Below are 26,944 nucleotides of genomic sequence, written 5' to 3' on the forward strand. Positions count from 1 at the left end.
GGGTGGCTGGTACTGTGGTAAGGCCTTACATTGACTGAAATTAACTGCAGTTCACACTCTAAGTCTTCCTCTGGAAGTTGCAATCCTTCAATATATTCTAGGGTTCCAAAATAGTTTTGTCAGATAGAATCTAACCCTCCAATTGTTGTCTAGGTAGGGAAACAGATTCCTGATGCTTCCTACTTCATCATCTGCCCAGAATTTCTGTAAATAGTGCCATTTTTATTAAGAAAAATACAGATTATTGATTTTTCAATATCTAGTATTCTTTAAAAAGTACAAATAATTCTTATTAGAAGAACTGATTTGGACTTTCTATTCCCCAAAGACCAAATTTATATAAACATATGTGTAAGCTATTCAGAGAAGATCTATGTTACAGCATAAAATGATTGTTTTAAAGATTAGCCTCTATTATGCTCCACATGGAGAAGTCAGATTATCTGTCCCTTAAGCAATGTTCATTTTCTTTTCTCCCACAGACTTTTGAAAAACATACAGCAAAGTCAGATGTTTAAGTGGCAGTACTATCAGTTTAAATGTGCTTTGGGTTTCTGGGTAACTTTACAAGAATTCCAAATGAAATGTGAATTCAAATGTCATTGGAGAGTTAGCGTGAGAAAAAGGACTTGTGCTACAATGAAGAATCCCTTCATGAGTTTGACTTAGCTCACATTGTGATGGCATGTCACATTCCAACATAAATGCCTCCCCTGAAATGGTAGAGATAGTAATTGAAAATTTATCTACTTGGTCTATGATTTGCCCTTCTCATTTTAAGTCACTCTATTATAATATATTGAGGGAAATTGAGGATTTAAAGGTATCTGCAATATAAAAATATTTCTTATATTACAATATGCTTTCAAGTGTTAACGTAGAGTCATTTAAATGATCTGTGTGGAGTTTTATCTCCTTCCAGTTATATCTTTCTATACTAATCATAAATAATTCTGTCTGTGATCTCAGCAATATCCTCTTTGAACTTGATTACCTATATTTAAAACAAAATGATGCTTGTCTGTAAAGTAGATAATTATGGGGGGTGAATTGGGAGTTAATAGTATAATGTACTTTGAACTCTGAGAACAAAATGCTAAGTAAGCAGTAGACACTGGGAGATAATGAACCCGTTAGTTTCTATATCTGGTCACAGTTTTAATATTACAGACCTAGGTAAATTAGTAAAGGTCTTTAATATATAAAGTCAATGACTCTGGCATTGTTGTTCTGTTAGGATCACTAGTCACTAAAATAGAAAAAATTCTAAGGTCTTAAAAAAATGAAAGGCTAGATAGAGATTTGTTCTGAACCCTGAATTTAAGACTATATCAAAGTGCGTATGTTATTGGAACTCAATTAATAGTATTCTAAAGTTAATGCAAAAATTGTCATTTAACATGTTTAGAAAATTTACTTCAACTTGGTTCGTTGTATATGGTAGATAATTATCCCAAAAGCAGATTTAAATTTTGGGAAGAAATGTGTAAATTCTTGAGTTAAACTACTCTTTAAATGGTATAGTTTAATTTATTGGGATTAATATTGTATCTACAAAAAACATGCAAAAATATTATTGAAAAACTTTTGTAAACTGGGCCTAGTTAATAAACATTTCTCAAACAAAAAGATTAAAACCTATTTGAGAGTTTTAATATACACATAAAATTTTGATAATAATAAAAATATCACTTGGTAATATAGAAATTTATTATAATAAATATATTGTCATATATTAAGCTTATAGATATCTTAGTGAGTTTGCCTTGAAAGTGAGAGCTGTGAATTTTGCCACAGTCATTACTAGCTTTAAGTCTTGGGAAAGTTACTTGCCCTGAGCCTCATTTCCATCAAAGGGTTTTCATCAATACTAAATGATATAATGCCAGTAAACTACTTATTACAATGCTTATTACTAATAAATGTTAATTACTTTCATTATTATTTCAATTATTATAAACTTGAGAGTAACACAACATATTATCTATAATTCAGAATAATATTTGCTAATTGCCAGGACTTTGGTGTATATCCAGCACAACCTTTCAACAATTAGAGTTATTATTTTGATTTACTTCCTTAGTCAGAGTGCTCATGAAGGGTTAGATAAGGTGAACTGAGGAAAGTATACCTCTGATTGAAAGGAAAAATAGAGTTCTAAAAACCCTATTTCCTGTCTACGAAGAAATTAATGTAGAACATATTCAGAAAATTTCTATTGAATGAGAAAAGACTGCTGGAAATACTTGTTATACAGAATTAATTCATGGAGGATATCTCAATGTAATTAATATTATCTAGGCAGATTTTATATATATATTCACACACACACTCACACATGCATAAACACACACATATATATGCGATACCTTCATTTTAATAATATCCCCACTGAAATAGTAGCTAGTCTGTATGCTCAGATGAAGATGCCAAATGATATAGAAAATGCTGAGTTCATTTGGTCACAATTCTGCTAAATTTTCCTGCTGTCTAGTAGTATTGAACTTGTTCAACCTTTTTTCTTCTTGTGAAGGGTGAAATAAAGGAGAAATCTGATTTTTATAGTATTTATAATATCTTTATTACTCGTCCTCCTTTTGAATTATTTGCACAATTTCCACTGGCATTAGTGGGAATATCATAAGTAGATCCAAAACATTACAGTTCTCTTGATTTGGATACCTGTGCACAGTGAAACTAATGTGTATGCACAGTGCACTGTTAGAATTAAATTTAAAAACCTACTTCTGAATAGTAGCATCTAAAACAGTGAGGATATGTGATGACTTAACAATTCTGAATAGCTCTGCAGGACTGTAATTCTGCTGTGACCAATAAATTGTCTCAAAGCAGAGACTTGTGCCTTTTGAAAAAAATTTAACCTCCAAAGTGAAATTGCTGAAACTTCTAAGGCAAAAGACAGTAAATTTTATGTGAAAACTCTTATGTTCAGGTTTTTACTATAATTCTTCAATTTTAAATACTTCATTGGCGTATAGTAAATGAATTTGTTATGCTGATTACCAGACTAGTACCCATTATCAAATATATATGTATCTGTTTGTATATATATTCTCTAGTATTACTAGTTATTGAATATATATCTAATATATTTAGTAGTACTAATTATTGTCACACATATGTATACATGAATGATATAATGGATTATATATGTAATATATATATATGCACATACATGGAGTATGTGCTTGAAATGGAAAAAAAAAAAAAAGCATTATATGGAAGAAATAGTTCCAAACTTGAAACCAGAAAACCTAAATTCTTACTCCACCCCTTCTAACTCTTGGCTGTGTAATTTTGGTTAAATTACTTAAAATCTTTTCACTAAAATTTCTGAAAAATGAGAAAGTTTTTGTATACCATCCTTAAAATTTCAGCTATGAGTTATGAAATACACAATTGCTCTTTCTGTTATCATCTTATGAAGGCATCTTAATTCTGCTATGGTCTGATGCAAGATGTAATGGATTTCAGCTGTCCTGTCAGCAAATCACTTGTGAAGAAACAAAATGGCTGGCTTCCATGATTATCTCTGTGTTGAGGGAAGGTTGACAGGGTGGATGAATGGATGGATGCATAAACGCATAGAAGGAAAGAGGAAAAAAGAGAAGAGGAAAAAATGCACAGAGAGAGAGACCAAGAGAATCAACTCTGTTGCTTCAAAGACAATTAAAGATTCAATGCATGTAGTACCTTTGAAAAGTTTATTCTTTTTAAAACTATGTATCATAGAGAATTTATATATATTAGGCAAAATTAAATAAGTAAAGAGTTTGAACTCTGAGGATAAAAAAGGCTAGTTACTTTGATTTTATTTGCAGCTCTGAAATCTGATCATATGTTTTTGGGCAATTGTTTCATACATGTCTTTTTAGATGATAAGGTTTTAAGCAGAAATTGATTGTGCAAGGGTAATGTTCATGTGTTGATCCTTTCTTGTTTTCAATTTTTAGAATTATTTATTTTAAAATATTTGGTATGTTAGTTATATAAAATGAGATATGCAGACCTTCGAGTAATTTTGTCAACTCTGTATGTGGAAAAGTTCTTTTTATAGAAGTGCTGGATCTGGTGGACCCCGACTAGGTCCTTCCCTTGCCTTGTGTTGCTTGTGCCAATCGAATGAGACCAGGTTTGGCAAAGCAGAGCAGAAACTTTATGCCTTGATCAAGGAATGGGGAAGGGAAGTGGGAAACTTTCAAGGGTTAAGAGACGGGTGTGCCATCAGAACCCGGGGAAAGTGGCAATAAGTTCCAGAAAAAGCCAAAACATGCACAGTCCTGTGGGCTCTTTTGTGCAGGACATTAATTGTGCTAGCAAAGTGCAAGTCCTCCCTTTCAGAGGAGATCCTAGCATGGTAATGAAGCAAAGGCAACTTTCAGACGTTTTGGGTCTCATCTGTACAGGTGCTGCCCTGGTGGTCAGGCTGGAACCAGTTCAGGGCAGTGGACTGTCACCATCTTGGACCTTTCTGCTCAAGCTGATTCTGTGGTCCGGCTTACGTGGCTTCTGCCTTAGTTTTTGTTAAGCAAGCACAGCTGTGGGCATAGACTAACAGACTGTGGTATGGAAAGAAAGAAAGTAGGTTAACCTCTGTACAGGTATGGGTCTCTTTCCGGTGACCCTTCAAGATGTGTATCCAAATCTTTCTCAGTATTTTTAGAGGAAAATTCTGAGTTAGGTGAAGACATTCTCTTTCTTTCACTACCTTCCCAGCTAAACAATGTTTCCTCTACTTTCCTCTTATCTTATGTATAAGATAAAAATGAATTTAAATATTCAAACTAAAACTATAAGTATATAATTAATACTTTGCTGAATAATTTGGGAGTCATGATAATACCTGTGATAATAAATTCACATACAGGTACATTTGCAATTCTACTTTTGTTCTAATTTAGAATTAGTTGTAACTTACATTTTTATTTCTATATTTGAATTTAGGTATCCTATTTTACAAGATCATGCCTAACTAATATAAGGAAAATTTAAACTATTCCTGTTTCTTGAGTATCTAATATATTCAGGCTCTGTTATAGACACTAACAAAAATAGTTTCTATGGCCCAGGAAATTATATTTTGCTAAGGAGACAAGGCATATATCCATGGTGGAGACAACACCATGATTAAAGACATGAAGGTATAAAAGCTTAAAATGTTTTTGAGAGTTATGGATGTGGTCAGGTTAGTAACTTCTTTATTTTTTTAAAATTTATTTTTTGGCTGCATTTGGTCTTCGTTGCTGTGCACAGGCTTTCTCTAGTTGCGGCGAGCAGGGGCTACACTTGGTTGCAGTGCACGGGCTTCTTATTGCGGTGGCTTCTCTTGTCATGGAGCACAGGCTCTAGGTGTGTGGGCTTCAGTAGTTGCGGTGTGTGGGCTCAGTAGTTGTGGCTTGCGGGCTCTAGAGTGTAGGCTCAGTAGTTGTGGCGCACGGGCTTAGTTGTTCTGCAGCACGTGGTATCTTCCTGGACCAGGGATCGAACCCATGTCCCCTGCATTGGCAGGTGGATTCTTAATCACTGCACCACCAGGGAAGTCCCAGGTTAGTAACTTCCTACAAATGTTTGTTTTCAACAGGCATATTTGCAAATGCAAATTTTTAGAAAATGATTTTATTAACCTGTACGTATGACCCTTTACAATAGTTAAAAAGTTAAGACTTCAACATTTTTTAATACCACTATAAACTATAATTAATTCCTTTCTAAGACATAAGTAGACAAGGATGATATATTTTGTATTTAAAAACTTGTATGTAGTGCTCGCTTCAGCAGCACACATACTAAAATTGGAACGATACAGAGATGATTAGCATGGCCCCTGCGCAAGGATGACATGCAAATTCGTGAAGTGTTCCATATTTTTCAACAAACATGTGAAAGAATGCTCAACATCATTAATCATTAGAGAAATGCAAATCAAAACTACAATGAGCTCACATCTCACACCGGTCAGAATGGCCATCATCAAAAAATCTACAAACAATAAATGCTGGAGAGGGTGTGGAGAAAAGGGAGCCCTCATACACTGTTGGTAGGAATATAAATTGATACAGCCACTATGGAGAACAGTATGGAGGTTCCTTAAAAAAGTAAAAATAGAACTACCATACGACCCAGCAATCCCACTACTGGGCATATACTCTGAGAAAACCATAATTCAAAAAGAGTCATGTACCACAATGTTCATTGTAGCTCTATTTACAAGAGCCAGGACATGAAAGCAACCTAAGTGTCCATCAACAGATGAATGGATAAAGAAGATGTGGCACATATATACAAGGGAATATTACTCAGCCATAAAAAGAAACGAAATTGAGTTATTTGTAGTGAGGTGGATGGACCTAGAATCTGTTATATAGTGTGAAGTAAGTCAGAAAGAGAAAAACAAATACCGTATGCTAACACATATATATGGAATCCAAAAAAAAAAAGGTCATTAAGAACCTAGGGGCAAGATGGGAATAAAGACACAGACCTACTAGAGAATGGACTTGAGGATACGGGGAGGGGGAAGGGTAAGCGGGGACTAAGTGAGAGAGTGGCATGGACATATATACACTACCAAATGTAAAATAGATAGCTAGTGGGAAAAAGCTGCATAGCACCGGGAGATCAGCTCAGTGCTTTGTGACCACCTAGAGGGGTGGGATAGGGAGGGTGGGAGGGAGGGAGATGCAAGAGGGAAAAGATACGGGGATACATGTATATGTATAACTGATTCATTTTGTTATAAAGCAGAAACTAAGACACCATTGTAAAGCAATTATACTCCAATAAAGATGTTAAAAAAAAAAACTTGTATGTAGACTCACCTGAATATGTCACTCTCTTTGTGTCAGGATAAGTGAAGCCTTTTTTCCCTCCCATGGATGGAGCAGATCATCAGTCCCAAATAGTGGAAATGACTATTAAAAATTGGTCTAACGGGAATATTTAGGAGGTGTTTGTTCTCTGCCTGTTGCTTGGTTATTCTTCCCTCCAGTTTGGCCAATGCAAAGTGTAAATAGAGTATAATTTGTTGATCAAACACTGTGTGTGTGTGTGTGTGTGTGTGTGAGTGTGTAAGTGGCGGAAGAATTATTTCATCTTGACAGTAAGTTGGATCTGGTTTTCACCTCCAGGTTATAAAATAAAACAGTTAAAATATGCTAATAAAAACAGCTGGGAAAGAAATAGATGTTGTGTCATCATGTAAGCTATATAGCTATGTATGTTGCATTTGAGAAACTTTAGTTTCAAAAAGTGAATCTAGGATATTTGAAGTTAAATTAGACTGCTAATATGTGTGTGTGTTAATACAAAGGATAAAGAGATGACATTGCAATACTATTGGAAGTGCATGCCATAAGAAAGAACTGTCTTTCCTGAGATTCTTCATGTGGAACTTACGAGGTTGTTTTCAGAATACTTGTGTTTGATACAAAATGCTTCATTTAACAGTACTTTTGTGGTAAAAAGCCAAATTTAAGATGAGAGTTTATAGCTGAAGGAAAAAGTAAATAAATAAATAAGTGTATTTGAAATGTTGGCTAGGATTTCCTGTTCTTTGGTTATGCTCCTTGTGTGCAATAAGATGAATCACTTCTTTTGTGTACTTCTTTGCTGTTTGCAGAAAGATGAACTGCTTTTTTTGTGCATTTGCTTTCAGTACGTCTTAATTCAACACAGAATTGACTAATTTCTTATCATTTTGGCAGGTTTCTGCCATTTATTAAGCCAGGTTTAATGTTTAAAGCAATTTTAAGTGTTCTGTCAGGTAATAGTAAAATGCTTCCATTAAAAATGCATTAGCAGTACTCAGCAGAAGTCAATAGCATCACCTGCTATAAAAAAAGTTTGATTAGAAACTTTTCCAAAAGACCCATTTAGAATCCATGACAAGCTGAAACATCTCTATATAAATATACATCACTTCTTTGAGAATAGACATTTAGATTATCTGGTTTAAAACAAATTGATTATTTTCGCTCCAGTTATAGCACATTTATATCACACTTCCTAAAAAGCTGCTAAAGAAATTTTTATATCCCAGTCTGATAATATTAGATTTCAGTGTAAGGATTAACTTAGGTTCTCATAAATATTATCACAAATTAAAATGAGTCTTCATGAATGTGAATTAAAATTATCAAGATAAATCTAAAATTTATTGCCTAAATATTAGTTTATAAAGTATACTTCTAATTCAGAGGTGACAGGATAGGGCAGAAATTAATGTCTATTACATATGTTGATTACATCAATAAAGTATTAATAGTCTGGGTATTAGCTATATAATAGTGTAATTAAGAAATAATTTATTTATCAATTTAAAAAATTTCTTCACCCTTTTCTCATGTTCTTAGCCATGGCAGGTATTCACATACATAGGAAACATAAAGGAAGGATTTAAAAAGGCTGGTCAAAGTAGTCAGTGAATCCATGCAAACATAGAAGAGCAGTGGTAAGAGAAAGCCAAGCTGACACAGTAAGCCTATTAGACACTCTGCCTTCTCTAGCAAAAAGTAATCATTTCTTGCTTTCCCATGGTGAAGCCACATAGGGTGGAGAGGTCAAAAGGAACTTGCCACAGTTGTCAGAAATGGACATAGATTCATCCTTGCTTTATCATGAACTGACTCTAATAATGCATGTTTAATATCATAATTATCTTTTCGCTAGATGACTTGGGGCTTCAGCTAAAGAATTATTAAATCAACAAAATTGATAGATGTAAAGTGTGTCTGCTGTTTATACATATATGTGTATTTATGTGTATGTGTAAACATATATATGCATACTTGTGTCTGCACGTATAGTGTGTTTATCTTTTCATATGTGTGTATAATACCCGTATTATATTTATATGTGGAAAAAAGTCATTTTTATATACACATACTTTTATTTATTCACACACCGTAATGAATATAGTCAAGAAATATGTGTTATGTGTATATGGATGTGTATGTGGATATGTACATATACAGTTATTCCTTTATCATGTTATTGACCCTGAGGTATATGTCTCTTTTTGTCAACAGGGTTTTCATTAGGTTTATTCAAAAACACAAAGAGTACATTGTCCCAATTATTTATGATTAAAAAGTAAATAATTAAAAATGTGTGCTTGCTTAGAACTGGAAGAGTCAGAATGAATGCAAATAAAGTATGCATGGCCAGATAGGAAAGAAACTCCAAATATGCTGTAAAGTCAGAATCCCTGTTAGAACACTTTTATGTCTTTTGGGTGCAATCCTGGAAGGCAGTATCCTATAGTGATGTAAAGCAAGGACGTTGGGGTAAGGAGGCAAAAGCTCTGGCCCTTATTATGGAACCTTAGGCATATTTCTTGCATGGAATCCTAATTTTTAAAACTGTATGTGTGTGTAGTAGTGTACATATCACATAGTTATTTTAAGGATTAAATTAAATACTGTAATATGAAGAAAATAGTAGAACATGTTAAGCTTTGTTTGAATTATATTACAGTATTCAAAAAAAGAAAACACTAGCATGTATTGAGACATATTTAGTTACCACAATTTACTTACATTTCACAGGCATAGTATCATTTAATACAGTTAATAATCCTTACAGATGGATATTATTTTTACTATTAGATATTACAGATGATGAATGTGGAGTTTAGAATTTGAATCCCTTGCTCAAGGTCATATACTTAACAAATGTCAGAGTCAGGATTTGAAATCAGTTTACTTTTAGAACTGGGATGTTTAATCAATACACTGACAAACACACAGTCAAATAAAAGTTAGCCACAACTCTTATCATCATCATTATCATTATTACATATGAAGGAAAAATGCCATAATTATTCACTAGAACTTATGTTAGTTATTCAGGAAATATGTCTCCATTACTTCTGCTCAGAGATTTGTATGTCTCTAAATTTTTAATAAATATTATGGAATTTACTATTGTAAAAGATACTGAAACTCTTGTTCAAAGAAAAAAGAAAGGAAAGAAGGAAGGAAATAAAAAGAGAAAAAGTAAATTAAGATCATTGTAGAAATTTAATTCCTATTTATGAATGGACTCTCAGAAAATTTCCTGATTTTTCTCCTATTATTCAGAAAAAAAAAATTCTACAAGTTATGAATTCTTAAAGATCTCATGGCGTGAGACATTCAGTGTATTTAACCACTTTGTCCTGCAGAGGCTTTTTGTATTTATTATAATGTCTTCCCGATACTCTTCCAGCAAAACACTTTGATGTACTATTCATCATTTCCATTTGGGAGAACTAACTACATTCCTGCTTAGCTCTCACACTGCTTCCAGTACAATGTGTTTCAGTAATGAAGTGTGTGCTTTAATTGAAAGTGTACATTTTTCAGTTCATAAGTCTCTTTGGTGTAATTCCGGAGGGCATGACAGAATATTTATGTTATTGTTTAATGGTGATACTCACTTCTTTCTAGGAGCAATTTTTGATGAATCTGCCAAAAAGGATGATGAGGTGTTTCGCACAGCAGTTGGCGACCTCAACCAGAATGAGGAGATTTTACAGACTGAGAAAATCACATTTTCGGTGACATTTGTTGATGGCAACAACCCTTTTCAAGCAGTTCAAGAAGGTAAGGTCCATCAGCACTCCACTTTTTATTTTGCTTGTTTCTTTGGTTCAGTTCAAATGGCAATGAAATTAAAAATTTAAAATGCCGTTAAACATGGGCATCATTTTTGCATCTTTGCTGCATTGCTTTTCTTTTAGAGTATTTGGTAAATTTTAATCCTGTATTCCACTTCTGAAAGGGCAGAGTGTGGAAAGTTATTGTTTTAATTGAAATGTAATATGAAAATGGTCATAAATATTTGTAATAAAAACTTTACAACATTTTATGACTTCAGTATAAATGAAGCATTCCTTAAAAATATGACTTTCTATCTGAATTTTTACTTTTGTCTTCTTTGAGATAAGATAAGGTAAAAAAGGAATTTTTGTACTTACTTAAATTTACTTAAAATAAATTTATTTACTTCCTTTGCGAAGGACGTTTTCCTTCTCAAAAGTTTTCCTTTTGAGAAGGAAAACTTTCAGACACTACATACAAATGAAAGATTTTGTGCTGGGATCCTAACATACTGACCTAGGCTATAAATTTTTTACTCTCTACAATGTGCCAAATATTAAAGCACTTTTCTCCATTTTCTCTATATACTTGAGTGAATTAAAAGTTTTCGTAGGTACAAAGTCATACAAATACAAATTATTTTTATTATACTGGAAAGATCATTTATATGAACAAAGGTTTTGATTGAAAGATCATACACTAATAAAATTCTAGTTTTGATGCTATTATTCTAATGAAATATTTAGCCTTTTGATTGGCAAAGTAATCATTGTCCATGAAAGTATTTTTTGTTAATCTGTTTTATATTTTATTCTGATAATATTTAGACTAAAGATACTAATAAAAAATTAATTTAGTTAAATGGAACATTTCTTTTATTAAAAACTTAAAGAGGATTTGGCAGAAGAAAATATGGACAAGGTATTAAATGGAGTAAAGTTTGGCAGGAAACTTTTTAAAGAAAAGTATTGAAGGGGTAAGGAAGATAAATGTTTTTAATTTAATGTATCTGCATGATATACAGGTAACCTTTTTTGGAATGTGTTTTTGATCAGTGGCATTGGCTACTATCAAAGCTTATTTATGCTTATTTCTGTCAGTAAGGGAATGGTTAGAATGATTAGTGATCTAATGGATTTTCCTTCTTATTAATTTGATGGAGTGAAAAAATATTATTTTAATAAAATGAACAGAAATGTTTTAAGTAAAAGTTGTTTTTCAATAAAATACGTTGTTCATATTAATATGATGGAATTTTAATTTTAATAAGTAAACATCAATTTAAAAAATCAGATTAATAGAAGCACCCAGTTATTTTCTTACATTTTAAATCAGAATTATCTGGGGAATTTGTAACTTTAAATCATGGTTATGTTGATAAATTTTCTATAGAAATGTTTAAAAGCTGTCTAAATTAATGTTAGAATTCATAAAGCAGTCTGCAAAAATAATAAAGTAGAAATTGTGGAAAATACCCAATAATGTAAAAGAATATATACACTAAGAAGTATATATTATTCTTTAAAAGAAGTATCTATGATATTTCTTTCTCAACTATTAGTTTTATTGACTGGAATGAGAGCAGGAAAAAATTAGGACTGACTTACTTTTGTGACTGTCTTCTTATTAACTACATATTAATAATTGTAAATTAACTTTGAAGACATGCTAAAATATTCATGCTTTTAAAAAATCCACTTTGACTGAAAAAATGTGGATAAAGCAATGGAAAATAAATACAATGAGCCGAAGGGAATTAGAAAGACTGAATAAATATGCCCCTCACACCTTTTTAGAGACTACAATTTGAAAAACAAAGACAATTTTTAAAGTACCACAGTTAATCTGTTTACATATTGCTTTGTGTAGCCATTCTGCTGCCAGCTAAATTCTGGAAACAAAAATATCTCTCAAAAGAACTATTGTGACTTGAAAGAATTTGTGGACTGAAAGAAAATTGAGAGAGTAAATAAGTTTTACGTTTCCAAGGTAGAGACAGCTAGATATTTGTCAAGAAAGAATGAAGAGCTTGACAATTTGCCTGATGGGTTTTGATACTAACAGGATGTTCTGGACCAGTTATTTTGATGGTCTGCTCTGGCTAATGAACCTGAAATAAGTTCTAGGAAACTCTGGAGCTAATTTGTTTCTCCATTCAGTATCAGGAAAGATCTCAGCTAATGTTAGAAGTAAAAATACTTCTTTCTAGAGCTCTTATTGTAATTGATTAGTTTGCAAAAATAAGGGAAAATATTCAACTGAAAGAGAACAAAAAAGGATTCCGGAATATTTTCTTAAATGTTTTGAGGAAGTATTTTAGAAGAAAACTTCAACTGAACCATCAAAGATGGCCAACTTTTCTATCATCATATCTTGGCTGCAATACCATTAAAATCTATAATAGAGGTCCTTAAATCAGCTTATTTGTTTTTTACATTGTAAAGATGGACACGACATTCAGTGATATCATTATTACCAATTGTTTATGCATTGACATTCCTGATGAACATCTAAAAATTCATGGTTTTGAGCATGGTTTTGCTGTGATATATATACTATTTATGTTCGTGGGTTTTAGATGGCATGGATCAGTAGAAAAATACCAATCTAGTTGATCAGCAGCAGTTGCATTGTATAATCCACTCAGTTCATATTCATCCTTGGTTTTCCTCATCTATAAATAGTGAAGAAATTAGAACACAAATGATGTATTTTTAAGGTGAATTTCATCTCTATAGATGAGATGTTACACAGATCTTTAGAACAAATTTCCAGATTTAGATTCTTAAAGGATTATAGAAATTATAATTATTCAGTTTCTCTTTAGAGAAGTCTTCACATTGCTGAAATTGCCTCCTAGTTTTTTCTGTGGCTGACTTCAAAATTGATTAAAGGATATATGGTAGCTGTCCTTTGTTCTGCTACCTCATCCAACTATTGACAGCAACCCAAAGAACTCATTACTATCACCAAAATCCAGAAAGGGTCTTTTGCAGGTTTAGTTGACCTGGACCAAAGCAGCTGTTGCTAGATTTCTCTCCTTACATCTCTTTTGTAGATTGTTTCCTCTGTGGGACCTATATACTGGATATAATGTAGATACACAAATGGCTGATGTGAAAGGCACTTCTGTCTCTTGAAAGCAATAGCAATTGCTTATATTGTTAGCTCTTAACTGAGACCAACACCACTATGGGCCACGAAAGGTGGGGATTTATAAGAAAATAAGGTCAGGGAATGTAAGGAGAATGCATTTGTAAAAATGTTCACATTGGAAGGTGAATGCAGAAATATGACTGCATGTATAATTCTTGCATACATCAGATGTATCAGGAGATATGTTAAGCACTGTTGATATTGAATGGCAAAATTCAGTTAAAACATTTTTAAATAATTATTAGGAAAAATACCTAAAAATGAAATGCATAGTGAAAAGAGTGTAAGGACAGATTTATACTGTAGAGTCACAAATGATTCTATTTGAAAGAAGAAGGAGTAACTATCATAATTATTCTCCTTTCTGCTATGTTAAAACCCATTATAAACAATATAGTTATAAAAGCTGCTTTTAATACAAAAAGCAGTCATGATTAAGATTGCTCATCTTCCAAGTTGCAGCCTGGTCCACCTTTAACTTACTCCTTTGCACACCAGGACGTGAACATTGATTGCTCCCAAAGAGTCTTGTAAAAAATAGACATCTCACTTTAATACAGTGATGATTTCAGTTGGATTTGCCTCATATATCTTACAAAATAAAACTACTGTTAAGTGTAAAACAATAAGACTGCTTTCGTTTATGGTTTCTGAAATCAGTCTCATTTCTTTATTTTTAATATACACGTATCCGTATCATGTGTGTAAAAGGGATAACAGAAGAGTAGCAGAGCCATAAACAGTATAAGGAAATCTAAGTAGGAAAAAGCACTTCTCTGAAACACATCACAATTCATTGTGAATATTTCTGGTGCCATAGGCTAAATCTGAGTTCAAAGAAGATGTAAATGTAAAAGAATGATTTATGTGGCTGCACTATTTGATGCTTTATTCCAGGGCTTAGTCTCATAATTTATATTCCTCTCTGCTTTAATAAGATATTTTTACTGTGATAAAAAAATCTGCTAATTCCAAAATCCTTAGACTGAATTCTGCAACTTTCCTAGCATAGGTTTGCAGTGTGTATACCTCATCAGCCAGTGTTTCCGGGACCAATTTTGATAACTCCAATTTCAGCTTATTTTTTTGAATTGCCTGACAACTGAACTTGAAAATTAGTGGCTCCAGGAACCAAGAAAAAATCTCGGAACATCCTGTAGTTATAATTCTTCTCATTCATTCATTTCTTCATTTTTTCATTCCTTCTTCCCTTTCCACATCAAGGTCAGTGTCGTACTTTGTCTCTAGGCCCAATGCTCTTTATGTAACTGGTGCCTAGCTACACGTGTGAAGGGGTAGAGGAATAGTGTTGCAGCTGACCGGCCATCTTCAGACACTCACAAAGCAGGAGGGATTCTCGATGTACATTTGGTGGCTGTCTGGACCACCTGATTCTCTCTATGAGTCTGGGATGTTTAGGTTGGTCAGTTCCCCAGTGCCAAGTTCTGGATCACTTTTCTCCCTACCACCACTTTCTAAGGACTGGCCTATAAGATTTGGATTCAGAATCTGCTTATTGTGTGGTCTTTAGTACTTATCATCAATGTAATATTAAAATATAAAGAATTCTATATCTGTTAGGGACAACTCAGGCATGCATTCTTTTAATTATCTCATACTCTATGCCTTTCCATTAAAGAATTGCCCATCAGGAAGGATTAAAATAATATGTATTTGGAATCTAATTTTGAGGGTACTCAGTGAAATCAGTGTATCTAAATACTTATTAAAAACCTATTACTGTCCCAAGATTGGGCCAGCTACAATAGGAGATAGCAAGTGAGAGGAAAGAATGTCTGCCTGCAGGAAGCGTAAACATGTACCTGAGGTGGGCTGTGGATTTTTAGAGCATGAAAAGACATTATGTCGTTGCCTTCTACGTATAACTTGCGTTTTTAATTGTGTTAATAGTAGAAAGAAACATGATGTTCTAGATTTTTAAAACATTTCTTTTTCAGAAAAGAGAGGGAATTTCTTTTTTAAAGAAATTCAGTATTTTAAATGTAATTTTATTGAAGATACATATTGCAAAGCAAAATTTTATTCTTTTTTCTGTGATTTATTGTTGTACTCCCGTATTGGTAAGCCTTTCCCTTAAGTCATTCAATACCACACTTTTAAAGTAACAGATCTCTATTACTATGAATAGATTGAAATACAGATATTTATAGGTCTTTATATCATAATTTTATAGCCTTTCTGCTTTGGGGCCTTTTACCTACTATCTACAATTGTGTACGGTTGTGTAAGTTACCTCATAAAATATATATTTTAGCAATGTGTGCTGCTCTGGATCTTGTTTTATTTAGAAGAATCTTTAGCAGCTTTCTATGAAAGCTGTGTTTAATGGAAGTAAAGATGTATCCTTTGGTTGTTGCTTAAGTGTTCTTTCTTTCTACCAAATATTATTCTTGTAATAATATCATACCCCTTTCTTCTGTTCTCTTGCTACCTCAGTGGATAGAGTGCATGATTATGGAAGCATAATTCAGTTTTTAATCGGCCTTTTATGATACTGATTTGGTAAAAGAATCATCTATGTGTCATAAAGTGACTCGGAATATATGGCTTATGAGGTTAAAAACCACACTTATGTACACTCGGCAAGTGTAATGAGTCATAAAAATAGTTTGTTCATGTTGACAAACCAAAAATGACTTAACTATATTCAGAATTTAAAAACTACTATCAGTAATATCCAACTTTCACATGATCCAGTCTACTTGCTTAATTTGAGAACAAAAGTAATCCGACTTTCTATTTTAACATTTAACAACTTCTTTTTGCATGTACCTGGCAAGTATTGTTAGATTTGTGGGAATCACATTATGCATAGTCTTGTAGTATCCATACAATATTTTGTCAAATTATTTTGTAATTTTCAAAAGAATCATCATCGAAACACTTGCTTTTAAAAGCAGGACACACAAGCCAATGTGCAATAGGTAATTGCATATTCTGGGAAAAAAAGAATGACTCAGCAAGTACTTTTGGGGTGCCTCTAAGCGTTCAGCCTTGAGCAGATTACTCTGTATAATGTTGCGCTCTCCACTGGCTGCCTTATAATCTTAACACAGTTAGGTTAACCTTTATTATCATGTGTTAGATCCTGACCTACAGGTTCTCCTCTTCCTTTTGACTTCCAATTACAGTGCTTTGTAAAAACTCCTCATTCATCCCCTTTTTGATCCTTGATTCTTCATATTGTACTATGTTCACACACAATATCTACATTTGGTTCAGTATGTGCTTTAGTTTGATACCATTTGTACTGCTTGGGGGAAAAAAACATGTAAGCGCATGGGCCATGGAATTAGATAAATCTGCCTTTATATGAATGCTGCTTCATCTCTTATTATCTGTGGGACCTTGAACACACCTATTGTCTCTGAGCCTCAATTTATTCATAAAATGGGGATAAATACATACTCCATAGGAATACTATGATCAAGTGATTGTTGTATGATGAGTACATGGGGTAACAATTATGGTTTGTTCCTCTACTAATCTAAATGCATTTTAATAATAGTGGAGTACATGATGACTTAGCACCATTGCATGTGTCCATCATAAATTTATATACCTTCCCAAACATCCTTTACCACATGTATTGGTAGTTCCCATGCATACCATTGATAATACTAAGCTTAATAACTGCCTAATCAGTGTCTTTTATTTTCCCCCTCATTGTTCCTTATCAAGATCCTGAATGGTAGGGTTGTAGAAAGGTTATATAAATTAAATGCTTCTGTTGTTTTCTGTCTTCAGGGGATAGTTGTGCTAGTCAGCACAGGAAGATGAGAATTACACTTGTAGTGTAATTTATTTGGCAAATAGTAGTGATATTGCAACATGTGTACTTAGGGTTGGGAGGATTTAAAATACCTTGTTACCATTTCTGGGAAGTAGAGAAAGCCTGTGGGGACCAAATTAAAGCTTTCTGATGATTTGTGTAGGCTTAATACAATCAGTGAAGTAAATAAGGCACTGAGTCATAACTAAATGGAATTCAGTTGTAGAGAGGCATAATGTTGTAGAAGAGTGATATATGTGAAGGTCAAATATAGAAGTGAATTCAAGGAAAACTTTATACTTTGAGAGGTGCATCGTCTCTGGTATTTTGAGTTTATTTCTGACATGATGGTTTAAAAGGTTATCTTTCTATGTTCTGCACTTTTTTATTTCAATATGGGCAAATATTAACTCTAAAAGCTTGATCATTGGTTTCTTTGAATTTCCGATATTTGCTTCAGTAACTCATAATATCATGTTATTTTCTCAGGAATTCATGGCTCATTTCAAGACATACTTGCTTTTTGGTCCCTGATAGCGTAATATAATATGATAATAAGAATGGCTAAGCTCATTCCTTAAGCTGTATTTTCAAACATAAAAAAGACTGAAAAACATAGCAAAGACATAAAATGTCTATTATACATGAGGAATATGTTTCAAAGTAAAAAATAAATATGTTTTTTCAGAATTTTTTTTTTGGGAAAAAAACTGTTCTACAAATCAAAGTCAGATATGATCTTTGTATAGAAAATGTTTTTGAATAGAATGACTTTGAATAATCAGTAATAATTTTTGTACCTTACTTTTGAATTTACACTTATATAAAATCAAACAGTATGTTGAGGTGGTCCTGTGTGCTTATTCATATTATTAAAACTGAGCACGGTGTAGGTAGCTCTGATGATAGAAAGTTACTAGGGGATAAAAAAAAGAAAAAGGTGACACATTCTTATTGGTCAAAGAGAAACTGACACATCAGCCTCATTCTGTCTGCTCCCAAATCCTATTCTTATTCTGCTTCATTAATTTGTCAATAATCTTTATGTTTGAAATTTTTGAGTTTAACTTTTTATTGTTTTGAATTTCTAGGTTATTTTGCCCAGTTTAAAGGAGTTTTACCTCTATATTAACTCATCATATATATACATTTATATATGCACACCCATACAAATATATAGGCTTATATTAAACTATATATTAAACTATGTCTATATGTTATATACCATATATGCCATGCATGCCATCATATATATAAATGTGTATATGATATATATATATATATATGCCATATATATTATATATATTATATCTCTATCTATCTATCTCAAAATAAGTTCACCAAGCACTTCTTTCTTGTGGTAATCCTTCCAAAGTTGATTCATGCTTTTCATGGGTAATTTTAACCCCCTATTTACTATATCTGTTACAGTGGAACAAGGCAGGTTTGTTGTTAAACCACCATTATTCATTATCAAAAATTTATGCCAGGGCTCCATGAGAGCACAGAATGAATCACTAGTTTACACTTCCTTTCCTTGGAAATTGCTTAAACCTTAAATATGAGAAGGGGAGACCAACTGGAAGAAAACTATGAATCACCAAAAACAATTCATTATTCTTTAAAAAATGAAAATGACAAGTGTTCATTTATTTGTAAGATACATTTAATGCATGAGTCAGTACACTGTATTAGGAGTTTATACAGATGAATGAGATAAATTAACCTCAAGCACCCAAGGAATTTATAATCTAGTAAGAGAGATATACAAAAAGAGCTAAAGAAGCAAATAAATATTCTTTTTTTAAAAGAGTAGAATGGCATAAAGCAAAGCAGATGATACTGTGGTGATACTATGATAACAAATAACAGGTGGGCTGTGTGTGTGTGTGCAGTTTAAAACCAGGAGTTCATTTTTGATGGAGTGATTATGGAAAATACAAAAAGGAACAGTTATGCTAAGATTTGAAGTTGCCAAGTAGCTAGCCATGCAGATAAGAGGAAATAGCATTCCAGGCAATTACATATGAGAAAACCATTTGGAGGCAGGGCTTGCTCCATGTGTTTGAGGGATTTGATTATCTTTGGAAGACTCAAGTTTTTATTCTGTTGCTTTGCAAATGTTTATCTCTATCAATGAAGTCATTATTTGCTGGGTAGCAATGTTATTCATGAGTTCATTACCCAAATCTGCTTCAGTTTTTCCCTTTGGAAATGGAGTGTGTTCTAAAGGAAATTCTGATGGTCCTGCAGGTCTCACTGACATCTGGGGCGTGGGGATGTCATTCTTAAACCCTTTGGGATTTGAAATTCACCTGTCTGTAACTGATTTTGAATATAGGTATGGAAACATTTGGGCTTTTCATATAAGTGAAAAGGAAAAAGGAATGAGGTGAAACATTAGAAAAGAAAGAATTTTACTCAATTTTCTTGGTCTTTTAATACAGAGTAATGCACAGAGATACATTAATATCTGAAACTAGGAAAGAAACATCATTTTGTGGCTTTTATGTTTGCTGTATACTCTTGACAAAAGAGCATCATTTGGAAAGCCCAAGAATGAGAAGTGGCATTTACTTATAGCTTATTATATCCCATGAGCTGTTAGAAGTGCTTCATTTTTTTCACCTAATCTTTATTCTGCCTTATAAGCTATAAGGCAGTATAAGTTACTCTTACTAGCTTTTGACAGTTGAAGAAACTGAGGTACAGTTAGGTGAGCTAACTGGTCACGTTTGAAACCTTTAAAATAGTTCCTGGATTACTCTGGTTTCTGTTTAAGAATGCTAATTGGGAGTCCCAGACATATATCAGTGGGAGGAGGAGAGTGAGTTCAGGGTATTTATTTTCTGTCTCCTGTGTGAGGTCACCTTGAGCTGGGTGTTTACCTCAAACCAAAGTCACGCTTTTCTAAAGGCAGCCTGCTCTTTATCACTCTTATTCCGAACTCCACAGATCTCTCTCCTGTCTATCCTTTGGGCCTAAGACTGGTTACTACCTCACTGCTACTACCTCTGAATTCTTGTACTACTCCTCGTTTTTCTGCTGCATCCCACCCATATCTGTGTAATTTATGTCTTTGAAAAATAAATCCTTCTCAAATTATGCTGTTTTGAGTTTGCCATTGTTTCCTATTGGGATTTTAGCTCGTATCAGTACTAACTACTACATTCAACTGCCTATGTATAAAAGCTCATCTTAGCTCACTCTATGTGAGTTGATGACTTGTTCAGTCTAATCAGGAAGTGTTATCTGTTGGAATGTATTATTCAGACTAATGCATGCACATCATATTGCAAAACTTAGAAAGAGCACCTCACACAGACCTTTATCTTCTGTCTTTTACAAGATGAAATCTTCATGTTCGTTGGTATTTTAGCAGCACAACAAAGTCTGACTTGATGTTAAAGATGCTGAGAGGCAGCATCCCTCCAGAAGGGCATGAGGTCTGACCAGAAGCAGGACTGATCTCCAAATGGCCACCCCACAGCATAGTCGAGTGACTTTTCTTGGAGAAAACATAATTCTTTTTACTTAAAATAATATGACAAATGGAATGAACTTGATGAAAACTAATGTTCCAGGTGTGTATCTTAAATGTCTCTTTTTGAAAATCCTCTACTTTAAGGAAGTTGATGAATCAGTTGTTCACAACTTCTTGAATATTTTACTCTGTTTTCTATGGGGAGAATTTCCTTATATCTTTCTTTTATTCCATCCTTTGTAGGAGTGCTTTATTGTACAAACTAGACTCCTTATTAAGTTGCTACAGGAAAAAAATAAAAAAAAACACATTTTATTGTTGGACAAATTACACAGCCAAGATTTTTTGGTTACCTAGTAACTTATAAAGAGTAATAAGGAGAAACTAGCAAGTTACAAAAGAACTTTTGCATTTTATCTCTTTATTTCCCAGACCCATGGTTTAGTAGATACTAATGAACAGCAAATGGCCAAACAGCCGGCAGCAGAGAAAGAGGAAACATAGAAAAGTTCCACAAAAGCATAACCAACATTGTAAAATCCTTTATTCCTTCCTTCATCCAACATTATTCAGCATCCCAGTACAAGATAGTGAGGTAGAATTAGTGAAGAATATAGATGTAACTTAGGAGCACTCTGCATCTTTAAAGATTTAAACCACTAAGGAAGAAGAAATATATGTGCACAGATAACATAATTACTAGGCAGTGGTTTCTTGAGGAACAAAATACAAAATTCAGTAGAAAAAGATGATTTACAGCCTAGGGATGGTGAATTAAGGGAGAAGGTAAAGAAGAAATAAAGAGGAAGTATAGTAAGGCATGCTTTGTACTCTGAAAGGAGAAAAGATCTAATCAGAGAAGCAGCCATGTTCAAAAATACATCTTTGTGACTGTGAAAGATATGATCTGGAGGTGGGGCTGGACTGAGAATGGAAGCATCAGGCCACAAGGACAGAAAGGTAACTTTTCTGTCAAGGTTTTTGTCTTGTTCCCAGCTTCAAGATCATACCTTTCCCAAACCAGTGGTAGAATAGTGAATTCAGCATGGAGAAAGTCATGATTCAGCAAGTAAAATTAAGCATGAATAGAGACATTAATAATGACATCAGCCTTCATATAGCAAAGTCTTAGTGTTTTTTTTTTTTTTTTTGGTAATGCAGCAGAAGTACTGAAAATGATTTGAGCTCAAAGTGGCTGCTTCAAAAGCACAATGCCTCCGCTGTGTTTTAAGAGCAAGTGATATTTTTAAAATAATTATTCCACATCTACAGAAGAGTAATTGCTTTTCACATTAAAGAAAGAGATAAGCCCTCAAGTTTTATAGTATAAAAGTGTTATGCATATGCATTGGCTAATGCTCTCAGAGGATTTTTACTACACATTTGGCATTGTGTGCTGTAACTCAGAGTGTCATGGCACTGTGCTGTTACATGAAAACATGGATTGTTTCCTAACCGAGGTGGACAGAAGTAGGTGAAGAATAATGATATCCTGTTTTGTGGTCTTTTATATGCATAGTCTGTGATTACTCTCTTTTTTTTTTCTTCAAGTGAAGTAGTTGTTTTAAATTAAAAATATTTTTTATTGGTCATATTATTAAAGTAGCCGATGAAGCTTGTTTATTTGAATAAAAAATGCTCTGCAATCTGTGAAAATCAGCATTCATTGTTTGTTAATTATTGATTAATTTATTTTTCCATCTAAATAAATATTATTAAGCGCTTTTAATTTGCAAAATGCTATAATTATTGCTGAAAGAGATATCAAGAGAAATCAATGCGGTTTCTAGCTTCAAGTAACTTATGTTTAGCAAGTAACAGACATAAATAACATTAACATATATATAAGAAATTTTGAAAGAAAGTGTAATCAATTATAAAGTTCTCAGTAGCAGTAAAATGAAGTGTTACGGGATTTCTAGGAGTGCTGATCTTAGTTTTATATTTTTACTTTCTTCCTCACCCACAGCTAGAAATAATTGTTTGTTTCCTACATGTTCAGTGTGACCCCAGTATTTGGTACCAAATATAACACTACATTTGACATCATCTCAGCTTTGTTGCCAACCTTGCTATGCTGCTAATGTATGTGCATTCATTCAATTTATTTGATAATATTTATTGAATGTCTACTCTGAGCCAGGAATTATTTTAGGAACTCATCGTATATTAGTGAAAACATAAATATCTTGCTCTCTTGGAGTGTATATTCTAGTTGAGGGAACAACAAATTATATATACAATTTCAGGTTGAAGAGTTGGTATGAAAAATTTTTAAAAATGAAGCAGCATAAGAGGGTTAGCGATGATGAAGTTAGGGGTATCATTTTAAGGAGAACAGTCAGGAAAAGAGCTCTCTAAGAAGATGATTTTGAGCAGAGAGCTGCAAGATGACAGGGAGCAGGTGATGTGGGCCCCTCGGGACGGCAGAGAGTGTGTACAAGTTCCAGTAATAATATCAGCAACTCGAATTCGCCTGTCTTCTCAGTACCACATTAATACCTGATTTCCATTAATTGTGGACCTATCTTATTTTTGTAACTACCTGTAAATTATCTGGCCGGTACCTGTGGTCTCTTACATCTTCAGGCCCTGCCTGGTTTTTGCAAATTTGTTTTGTAACTTGAAGCCCTTATTTGAACTTCAGCCCTAGGATTGATGCCAGCCACCTATTTCCACACATTATAGATGCAGCCTGTCTGACTTTCTATTGTGTGTAGAAATCCTGTCAGCAGGCTTGTGAAGAGAGTCAGTGTACTTGTTAATTACTTAAGCTTAATCTCTTTACCATCAACAGTTTGTATGGATTATTGCTATTATCTGTTACCATAATTTGAATAAACTGTTTTCATCCACTGTATTAAACTGTTCAAAATAGATTCTTCTCCTCTTCCACGATAGCAGTTTTAGGTGGATCCATACCCCTCACCCCCAATAGAAGTACATTTTCAAGTTTTCCTTGCAGTTAGATAGAAGGCCAATAGAATGTGAGTTGAAGTATGGACAAGTTACAAGTCATTTCCAACTTAAAGACAAGCTACTTGCCCTAGACAACACTTCTCCCCTTTCAATGAACTGGAATATTGCTGTGTCGGTGACCCAGCTCTCACCATGCTGGTAAGGACTATGCACTAGCAGGTTTCAGAGGAATGAGACGGAAGGAACCTGGCTCTCCTGTAGAGCAGAGCTACCCTGGGTGAACTGTTATATATTAGCATAACCCTCTATCTTGTTTAAACCTACCCTCTTTGGGTTTTCCTTGTTCCAGTAGGTTCAACCTTAGCATAACAATTATAAGTACCTCTGTAAACATCTTACTATATGAGGCAGATATTCTACTGCTCCTGCTACCCTGGTGAGGATACCCAACTTTGGGAGAACGAAATACTCCACTTCTTTTTTTTTTTTTTTAAATTTATTTATTTAAAAAAATTTTTAAATTTTATTTATTTTACTTATTTATTTATTTTTATACTCCACTTCTGTTTTTTTCCCACCACAGTTGTGTCTATCTTCCTTTTTGCTGCTGCTTTTTCTCCTCCTCTTCTTCCTCCTCCTCCAACAGATGCAGTGAGGTATAATTTACATATTATAAAATCCATCTATTTTAAATGACGATTCAGTTATCAGTAGTAAATTTACAGAGTTGTGCAACCATTACCAAAATCCAGTTTTTAGAACATTTCCATCACCAACAAAATCCCTCATGCACATTTGCAATCAATCAATCCCCATTCCCACATCAGCCCCAGCCAACCACAGATCTGTTTCTACAGATTTTTTGCTTCCAGGCATCTGATGTCAATGAAATTAGACAATATGTAGTCTTTTGTGTCTGACATCTTTCACTTAGAAGGAGTTTTAGATGTTTATACATGTTGTAGCATGTATGAAGAATATATTTCTTCCAATGATGAATAATTTTCCATTGTAGAAATATCACATTTGTTTTTCCACTCAAAAGTTAAGAGACTTCGGATTGTTTGCACTTTTTGATTATTATGAAAAGTGCTACTATGGATATTTATGTATAAGTCATTGTAAGGTCATATATATTTTATTTTGAGTCATAATCTGCTTGGGATGCTGCAACAAAACACCACAGACTAGGTAACTTAAAGAACAGAAATTTATTTTTTCACAGTTCTGGGCAGCAGGATAAAACTTCTAGTAGTGTCGGTGTCTGATGAGAACACTCTTGGGTTGCTGCTTTCTTCCTTTGTGCTCACATGTGCTATTCTTTGTGTGTGTATGGAGGGAGAGAAAAAGCAAGGTCTTTGGTGTCTCTTCGTTTAAGGACACTAATCCTTTCAGATCAGGCCCCACCCTTGTGGCCTCATTTAACTTTAATTACATTCTTAGAGGCTCCATCTCAAAAATTCATTGACACTGAAGGTTGAGGGCTTCAACACTCAGATTTTGGAGGGATAGAAACATTCAGTTCATAACATTTTTCTTGGGTAGATATCTTGGAAGGGGAATGCTCAGTCACATGGTAAATTAATGTTTAACTTCCTAAGTAACTGTGCAACTGTTTTCCAAAATGTGTACAGTTTTACATTCCCTCCAGCAATGTATGAGGAGTCTAGTTTCTTCACATCCTTGTCAGTTTTGTGAAACATATAACGTGGAATCTAATTAAGGTTTAAATTTCTGTTTCTCTAATGATTAATGATACTGAGTATATTTTCCTGTGCTTACTGGCCATCTGTATATTTTCTTTGATAAAGGGTTTATCCAAATCTTATTTGTATTTAATTAGATTTTATGACTTATTTAACTTTAAATATTCTTTATATATATACTTGATAAAAGTTCTTTATCAGATATATGGTTTGCAGATATTTTCTCCCAGTCTTTTTTCCCTCTCTCCTTAATGGTACTTTTTGAAGTGCAAATTTTAATTTGTTGAAGTTCAGTTTATCACTTTTTTCTTTTAAGTAGCTTGCCTCTGACATCATACCTAAGAACTCTCTGAATAATTCAAGGTCACCATGATTTTTCCTGCTTTTTTCTTAAAATTTAATATATTTATTTCCTTATATTTAGGCCTAGGAGCAATTTTGTATTTGAGTGTGGTATGAGACAGTATTTTGGCATGTGAATATACAGTTTGCCTACTCTATTTCATAGAAAGATTATCCTTTCCTTCATTGAATATCCTTGGCCCCTTTGTTGAAAATCAGTTGACCGTAAACATATAGGTTTATTTCTGAACTTCCAATCCTGTTCACTTGATCTACGTGCCTGTCCTTATGCCAGTAACATATTGTAGACTTACAGTAAGTTTTGAAATCGAGTAAATTCTTTTTCCTCTTTTTTCAAACTTATATTTGACTATTGTGTCCTTCTCATTTTATATAAATATTAGGATCAGCTTTTAATTTCTTCAAAACAGCTTTCTGGGAAATCAACAAGGGTTGTATTAAATCTATAGGTCAATTTGAAAAAGGTTGCCATCTTAAGAATATTGAGTCTTTTATTTCATGAGTGTAGAATGTATCTCCATTTTTTAGAATGTTATGATTTTAATATAATATTTTTATTATTTTAATAATATTTTTTGCTTTTCACTGTACAAGTCTTATGCTTTTAATTTCTTCCTTAAGATATTATTCAGTTTCATGATACTGTGAATGGAATCATTTCCTGTATTTTATTTTCAGTTTGTTCTTCCTAATATATAAAAACAATTTATATACAAATATATATATATTTTGACCTGGTCACCTGTGGCCTTGAGGAACTCAAAAGTTTTTCATGTATTCCTGTGGATTTTCTACAAACAAGATTATGTTATGCAAATGAAAAGTTTTAATCCTCCCTTTCTAATCTAGATGGCTTTTAAAATTTTATTTATTTAAAAAATATCTGTTTTCATGATTACACTGCTTAGAACCTCTAATAACA

At 33.3% G+C, this 26,944-nt stretch overlaps 1 protein-coding gene and 1 non-coding gene across 3 annotated transcripts in view; both read left to right on the forward strand.

Moving 5' to 3' along the window:
- GRID2 (glutamate ionotropic receptor delta type subunit 2) overlaps positions 1-26,944 on the forward strand; it is a 1,355,750-nt gene that overhangs the window by 236,616 nt on the left and 1,092,190 nt on the right. For both annotated transcript variants that reach the window (XM_027116924.1, XM_027116925.1), the window contains exon 2: positions 10,449-10,604. In XM_027116924.1, coding sequence (XP_026972725.1) covers positions 10,449-10,604 — 156 coding nt within the window. The remainder of the gene's footprint in view (positions 1-10,448; positions 10,605-26,944) is intronic.
- On the forward strand, positions 5,784-5,890 carry LOC113626140 (U6 spliceosomal RNA). The gene has a single exon (XR_003435050.1). It is a non-coding gene; the product is annotated as a U6 spliceosomal RNA (small nuclear RNA).

Source organism: Aethalodelphis obliquidens, unplaced genomic scaffold (genome assembly GCF_003676395.1).
Source record: "Aethalodelphis obliquidens isolate GAN/ISIS:26980383/991018 unplaced genomic scaffold, ASM367639v1 scaffold17, whole genome shotgun sequence".
NCBI lineage: Eukaryota > Metazoa > Chordata > Mammalia > Artiodactyla > Delphinidae > Aethalodelphis > Aethalodelphis obliquidens.